Below are 8,179 nucleotides of genomic sequence, written 5' to 3'. Positions count from 1 at the left end.
AAGAAAGCTTGGAGGCACGGCATACACCTTGATGTGAAATAAAATAAATAAATGACACACAGTTTAAATAAAGTAAAAATCAGCAAACAATGTGGAACCAATTAAATAAGAAACAAATGTTTTAAAAAACTTTCAAAATCACCTTAGATAAACGGCAAAAGTCAACAGGCTTTTCAAAATCCAAAATATTGCCAAACAGGCGCTTTTGCATTTAGTTTCTAAACTAAATCATCCGCGATCGTCTTGTCTGTCTCACCTCACTCTTCTTGTCAGTCAGCTCGACTCACTCTCCTCACTGGAGAAATGAAATCTGATCGGTGTGATGCGACTGTCGTTCAGCACGCTGCATTGAGCAGCCGCGTTCAGTTTTTAATTGTAGTGTCTGTTCTTTTACTGAACTAAATGATTTTTATTACTATAAAAAATCAAAACGACGGTAGGGGTCGGTGACGTGGTGGGCAAGTGACGTAACTGGTGTTGCGGAATATCACCGTCAGCACCGTCTATCGCGGCAAGCCTACCGTGTATAACAGTTTGGATTGATATTTTATTTAAGAGATTTAAGTATTGTATAACACTGTTAGCTCTCAGCCAGGTTGCAGACCCCTGGTATATATGAAAAGTAAATTTAAAAAAAAAAATTCTCTTTAAAAAAAACATTTTCAGTAACTGGAATTTCAGTGCATCTGTAGGCTGTAGCAATATGTGACAAATGTCTCACCCTTCTTTCCTTTGAGGCATCAAGGTACCAGAACTTCACATGTCTGTTCCCTGCGGTCACAAAGTAGCTGTTGTCCTCTGAGAAAGACACAGCAAGCACGCGGCTGGACACCTTATTGGATGCAATAACAGTCCCCTTCTACAAGCAAAGAAAAGATTGAAAATCATTATTTATTAAATGTTCTTGTAAACCAGACTCAGTGTTCACTGCTCCCTATGCACTGAGAACGGGATATCTGTTGAAGTTCAGTTTACTTGACAAAATGCATTCATTCAGAACACTCTACAACGTCATCACAAGTCAGAAATATCATAATTACAAATTCCAAGCACAGGAATGACTGGCAAATTCACATTTACTAGTTGGGAAGCTTGTAATTAGAGATAACAGACAAGTTACTACTTTGTAAGGGACGTGTCAATTTGAAACATGGCCAAAACACTAACCTATAATGTAGATAATATCACATAACACAGTATAAGAAAAAAATTATCTTTGTAATCTTAAAATCCAATATCAGTCAGGTCATTTTCTTAGGTCCATGGCAGCTTGCTGTACCCACCTTCCACTCCCAGACGCTGACTGTCCTGTCGTGCTGGTATCCCACAGACACTATGTAGCTTCCGTTAGGGGAGAAAGATACACACGCCACCCCGTACTTATGGCACTGGACCTCTGCCACCTGTGTCCGCTCTGCCACATCCCACACCCGCACACAGGGCATGTGCCCGCTCTGCCCAGCAACAGGGAAAGAGACACTGAACAAATGAACGATACACTCTAAAAAATGCTGGGTTAAAACAACCCAATAGCTGGGTTTGTACCTTTTTAACCCAGCGCTGGGTTATATTTAACCCAGCATTTTTTAGAGTGTAGTAATGCACAAAATCAACATCATAAATGTGAGAGACTCCATGCACAGATATGTCTATCCAACTATATAACAGAGTCAGGTGTCGGAAGTTAAAGGGGTCATATGATGCTGCAAAAAAGAAGAGTATTTTGTGTATTTGGTGTAATGAAATGTGTAACGAGCCGTTTTAGGTAGGTGTGGCTGACTCTTAACTTTTATAAAGAATATCTCTTTGGATTTGAGACTTTAGTCTTTGCAACTTTACAGATCTTCTTTATGCACCAAGAGCTTTTAATACTCCAAAGAGAAAGCAAAACTTGAAATCGCATCATATGACCCCTTTAAAAATGACATTCATTTTCTCCATAGGGAACTGATTTTTTAATTGATAACTTATAAAACTTTAAAGGACCAACCTACTGTGAGCTACAAGGCTTGCTGAAGCAAATCTACATTACCCATTAATCTGCAAATAATCTCCACCAATCAGGTAAATGAAACAAGAAAATTATGCCAAAAAAAATAAATCTTTAGCGCCGAGTTGTCGACCCACTCCCTCTTTTTTTTCCAATTGTACAAAATTATTTATTTCAAATGTTTAGTTTACAACTTTAATTCCCATTTCAATTCATTTCTACTACAAATAATACGCGATCTGATGTCAGCCATTGAAACATACCAACTGCAAATCAACTCAATTAAATCTCTCAAGATCTAAGCAGAGAATGATCAAATAACACCAAAAACAGCATCACCAGCAGGCAGCTTCACTGGGAATACACACAGCTGACATACACTACATGAGAACAAAATTTCCATTTTTAGGTGAGCTATTTTTTTTAAATACCCATTTGCCACGTCCCCTGTGCAACATGCACCATTATTAGTCAGATGCCTAAAAAAAGCAAAGCAGCCATTGCATTGCATTTGTGATCTGCTGTCGCTACAACGATTCTCTGTTGGTTTACCAAGTTGGGACAGGCACTGGGCCTCACCATGGCAACCAGGGAGCTGGAATGTGTCGGAACGCTCAGCACAGATGTCCCAGCAGCCCAGTCATAACTCCTTTACCACATATACATCATAACCATACGAATCAATGATAGACTGCCTCCTGTCCCTTTTAAACGCTGCACAGAAGGGCATTTAGCACAGTCGTCATTCTTTTGGCTCTCATAACACATCTCAGAGCACTTACCTCACCAGTGACCAAATATTTTCCATTCTGCGAGAAAGCCAAGGCACTGAAGGTTTTCCTGGGCAACAAGCACATGATTTGGACTTAATTAAGTTACAATGTACAACATTATGCTGTGGAGTTAAAGATAAGAATGTTATTTACCTGGATGTATTAAATATGTGAGTCTGCTTGTTTTTCTTTGGGCTCAGGATGACAATAACACAACTGAAACATACACCACCACCGCATTAGTTTACAGACGATGCATTATATATATACAGTATATATGCACATGTTTGAATACTTACACTACTGTTCGAAAAAACTTTGGCAAGATGTTCATTTTAAAGAAGTCTCTTATGCTCATCTAGGCTGTATTTATTTAATCAAAATACAGTAAAAAGAGAAATATTGCGATTTAAAATAGCTATTTCCATTTTTAAAGATTTGGTGCTTAAGAAAAATTACGTAATGTTGAAAACAGTGCTGCGTAATATTTTTATGGAAACTGAAAAATGGAAATCTTTTGTAACATTATAAATGTCTTTAACTTAGTTTGATTTAATATGACATGTGTCTTTAATGTGACAAATGTCCTTAAAATTGTTAAATCAATTTAATGAATCTTTGCTGAATAATAATGAAAAAAGAAACAAATTACTGACCCTAAACTTTTGAACAGTGGTGGAAGTCACACCTAAAAACTCATGAATGCATTTGCACCAGTTTCTCTTGAACATACAGGTGTCCAAGCAGAGAAACCACAAGTGGAACTTTCATTAAAGGTTAAAGTTCACCAAAATGACAAAATTTGTAATCTGTGGAATAAAAAGGTACATATCTGAAAAATGTCTGCAGGCTTCTCTATATAATGAAAGTGAATGGGGACTGGAGCTGTCAAGCTCCAAACACAGGGAAAAAAAAGCACAATAAAAGTCCTCCATATAACTCTTCTCTATACAGCTTTCAGTCTTCTGATGTCAAAAAAAATAATTATCAAACAGAATTAAAGTTGTTATAAGCTCTCAAACTGACAAAAACATTTAAGAAAAGAAAACACATATAGCACCAAATGCACTATTGATTCCCACGTCTCATGATTAACCATCATTGACAAGACCATATTTGACAGCTACAGCTGATCAACACACAAAGTTATGGCTTCAGAGGACTACAAATATAGCGCACAAAACATATGGACTACTTTGCTTCCCTGATAGCACACGCACATCACGGAGAAGTCTATTTGACGTCTGCAAGACGTATTTTTCAGAGTGTTTGCTTATCTGCAATACGTCTATAGGACGTTTCCTATCAGATGTCAAATAGACATTTAGAAGACGCCTTCAAGATGTTTATGATTCAGAACAGGGCTGTCCAAACTCGGTCCTGGAGGGCCAGTGTCCTGCAGAGTTTAGCTCCAACTTGCCTCAACACACCTGACTGGAAGTTTTTATGCCTAGTAAGAGCTTGATTAGCTGGTTAAGGTGTGTTTAATTAGGGTTGGAGCTAAACTCTGCAGGACACCGGCCCTCCAGGACCGAGTTTGGACAGCCCTGCTTTAGAATGTATGTAAAACTGACATCTAGAGATGTCTGTCAGATGTTTGTACACAACAGATGCTTTCCAGACGAAGCGATCTTTAACAGACATCTTGCAAATGTACGTGTGCTATCTGGGGGGGGGGTTTGTCAGTTTTGAACTTGACAGCTCCAGTCCCCATTCACTTCCATTAGAAGGAAAAAAGCAGTAAGGATATTTTACAAAGACTCACCTTTTGTTTTACATAAAGAAAATTGATGTTTGGAACGAGAAAAGGGTGAGTAGATCACGATTTTTATTTTAAGTGAACTATTCCTCAAAGTATGGACTTGGACACAGAAAACATGTATAGAAACAGTCCTACCCTGCCGGATAAGCCACTAAACCAGTGTTGGGCTCACAGGTTAAAGCACTGCTGCTGGAGACAGTGATGCCCAGGACCTTCTCCAAGACAACCTGCAATCACAACAACTTCATCAACTGTGGCATACATATATCTACATGCATGCATGCTGGTAAAAGCAATGCGATGGTTTCTGAACGACACAAACACTAAACTGCGTCAAAAAGTTGATGCGTGTGACTGAACGTAAAAACAGGAAGACTCGATGTGCGTTCTCTGGCCTGCTCTGAAGTAACTTTACAGTAACGTTAAACACAACAGCCTCATACCCGGTTGTGAATGTCTCTTCTGTTGCTCTGTCGTGTCTTTCTCCTCATGTTCGCTGCTGTTGAAATGCTGCTGTTGTTGTTGTTGACTTTCTTTGCTCGAGAGGACAAACAACTTGCGTTTAGATTCGCTCCATCCGCCATAGTGTAACACTCTTCTTTAAAACGGTTCAATAAATAAACCAAACTCACATATTAGTTTGCATTTTAAAAAGTTTAATGCCGTCCAATAATCAGAAACGCGAATGTCCGGCTATGTTATACTCCGACCGACTTTTTAATACTGACTGGGGATCAGAAGTTTTAATTCAGCGAGTATGATAAACTGACTGGCTGAAAACGAAACTTCGACAATGTATACAGCTGTAAGCGATTAAGTCCGTGACACGTGATCTGATACTGGCCGTTTCAAACATACACCGTCTCCTGTGATTGGATGAATCGCGCACGGGAGGCGGGATCGTTCTTGTATCTCACTCGCTGTTGGTCAATTTAATATGACATCATTTATAGGTTTGCCCAGACGTCTTACTTTAAAAGTTGAGATCATAAATTAATCACGGTTCATTTTTAAATACATAATCATCAAGCATAAACAAAATGAAAGCAAGAATCATTTACAATTTTTCAAAATTACAGTTACATACATGGTTTCAAACATTATTGCATGAAAAAGCTATTTACATTAACTATTAAATATAACTGCATGTGTGATGTTATTACGTTAACAGGGCACAACTACTTTTTGTTTATGTTTTTTACAGATCTTCTTTATGCACCAAGAGCTTGTAACACTCCAAAGAGAAAGGAAAAATTGAAATCGCATCATATGACCCCTTTAAAGTAAATTAACACCTTTTTTCAGTCAGGAAGTATTAAATAGATCAAACATAACTAAATACATTTAGAATGTTACAGAAAATGTATATTTCAAATATATCTTTTTTTTTTCTTTTCATCAAATAATCATAAAAATAGTAGTTTTTACAAAAATATGAAGCAGCACAACTGTTTACAACACTGATAATAATCAGAAATGTTTCTGATTAATTACATTTATAATACGGAAATAAATGACATTTTACAATATTTTAAAATACAAAACTGTTATTTGAAACTGTAATAATATTTCACATTATTAGTGTTTTTACTGTATTTATGATCAAATAAATGCAGCCTTGGTGAGCAGAAGAGACTTCTTTCCAAAACATTATAGAATCTTACAGACCACAAACTTCTGAAAGTGTATTCGCATATATTTGCAAGCAGCTTATACAATTGTACAATGACCAACTCTATTACATGACATTGCAGCAATTCATATGAGTGGATATTTTACAGAGATTTCCTCTTCCATGGTAAGTCTTCCCAGCAGCTGCTCTGATTGGTGGGTGGCTTTTCAGGATTATGGGTAGTGTAGTTCAACACCAGGACAAGATAATACTTTTTTTTTTTTAATTATTAAATACAAATCACACTCGTGGCTCACTTAATCATAGATCTAAAAGCTAAAAATCAATTTCTGTACAGAGGAAATGAATGAGATCGACTCTATCTATAACTGTAACCTTACCTCTCTTGGCACCATCATCTGTATTTGTAGGCAAGCAGGTTCTTAACAGTGCCTGGTGAATGCCATTCAGAGAAGTGCTGTGTGCCTCCAGCAAACGGACCATGACTCTAGAGAACTACCAGCTGAAGGGTGTCCACTGCTGAGCGATGTTCTTGCGCTGTGTGGTCACACGTCTGGTGATATAATCTTAGGAAGTCCTTTCTTATGCCTTCATCCATCAGAATAGCGTCTACAACACTTGCACGTGGCAGTATGTTGCTAGTGACCCATTTTAAAATAGGTAAGGTGCTGCTGTCATCATACGGCTTCTCCATCAACGTCTTGAAGGCCGACTTCAGAATTAAACATGCAGTTGCATCATCTAGATTGCTCGACTCAGGTTTGGATTCAGGATTCAAGGATTCAGGCTTGGAACAAGAAACCTCTTTCTCTTTGGGTTCCCAGTGTATGAGGATGTTTCTAAGAAGCGGTTTACACTCGTCCAGCAAAGCCTGCTTCAGTGTTTCCCCTTGTCCATCTCCAGTTTCTGTCTGTTTTTCCATTGGAAATTGAGCGTGCTTCGCTGAGTGGCATTTTCCTTGCACTTTCTCTCTTCCAGAGCCTGAATAAACACATTCAATGTTTAGTTAGGAACAAGAATGAGTCCAAACATGTGATCTGTGTGTCTAACATTCATCTAGTTTCCACAAGGCCAAGAACTGGCCATGTACACTACTGTTCAAAAGTTTGGGGTTGGAAAGATTTTTTTTTTTTTAAATGTTTTTGAAAGAAGTCACTTTCGCTCAGCAAGGCTGCATTTATTTGATTAAAACTACAAAAAAAAAAAGGTATATTGTGAAATATTACTACAATTTAAAATAATTCCTGTCTATGTTAATATATATTTTAATTTTATTTATAAATATATTTTAGCTTTATTTATTCTGTGATTGCAAACCTGAATTTCCCAGCAGGCATTACTCCAGGTTTCAGTGTCACATGATGCTTTTTGCTGAACAGAAAGCTCAAAATAACAGCATTTATTTGAAATAGAAATCTTATTTAACAAAATATACAGTATGTCTTTACTGTTGCTTTTATTCAATTTTGATCATTGCTGCAGTAAAGTCCTTTTTTTGCACTGATGTTATATCCAGCACACACGGATGAATTAAATAAACAAAAAGAAACAGGAATGTTAAAGAAAGAAGAAAGAATAAGAAACATTTTCAGTTAGTTCTTCTTTATTAAGGGAATATTCCGGGTTCAATACAAGTTGTTGATTACCACAAAGATTATATATAAAATAACAATAATAATAATAAACAAATTTGTGTGGATTTTTTTTTTATCAGCACAGTTGTTTAAATAATTATTTTACAGTCATTGTAGCATTTATAGAACTGCCATGGTGACAACGTTGCTAAATTTTGGAAATAATTTCACACAGAAAAGGAAGAGTTTTTTTTGTTTGTTTGTTTTTTTTCCCCACACTTACGGAGCCCTGCACATGACATGCAAGAAAAAATAAATAAATTGTGCGCACGATTTGCTAATTAGTTCCCTCTAATTTCTTCCTACTATTTTTTTCCTGCATGCCCTGTGCGGGGCTCCGTACACACTAAATCAGGTTAACATATTGTTTAAGTCTTGTGGTTAAAT

At 37.0% G+C, this 8,179-nt stretch overlaps 1 protein-coding gene across 4 annotated transcripts in view; it reads right to left on the bottom strand.

Annotated features, from left to right (window-relative positions):
- The window catches only part of LOC107677089 (mitogen-activated protein kinase-binding protein 1-like), a 51,033-nt gene extending 45,708 nt beyond the window's left edge, over positions 1-5,325 (bottom strand). For 3 of the 4 annotated variants that reach the window (XM_016471883.1, XM_016471884.1, XM_016471885.1), the window contains exons 1-6: positions 4,969-5,325; positions 4,661-4,752; positions 2,917-2,979; positions 2,773-2,830; positions 1,284-1,454; positions 722-859 (exon numbers count right to left, since the gene is read on the bottom strand). In XM_016471883.1, coding sequence (XP_016327369.1) covers positions 722-859; positions 1,284-1,454; positions 2,773-2,830; positions 2,917-2,979; positions 4,661-4,752; positions 4,969-5,109 — 663 coding nt within the window. In that variant the 5' untranslated portion in view covers positions 5,110-5,325. The remainder of the gene's footprint in view (positions 1-721; positions 860-1,283; positions 1,455-2,772; positions 2,831-2,916; positions 2,980-4,660; positions 4,753-4,968) is intronic. The other variant, XM_016471886.1, reaches the window with a different exon arrangement.
- Between the last annotated feature and the right edge of the window lie 2,854 nt (positions 5,326-8,179).

This window comes from Sinocyclocheilus anshuiensis, unplaced genomic scaffold (assembly GCF_001515605.1).
Source record: "Sinocyclocheilus anshuiensis isolate Anshui unplaced genomic scaffold, SAMN03320099.WGS_v1.1 scaffold24, whole genome shotgun sequence".
NCBI classification, from domain to species: domain Eukaryota; kingdom Metazoa; phylum Chordata; class Actinopteri; order Cypriniformes; family Cyprinidae; genus Sinocyclocheilus; species Sinocyclocheilus anshuiensis.
The sequence above is the reverse complement of the archived record's forward strand: the minus strand, read 5'-3'. Positions and strand labels throughout refer to the sequence as shown.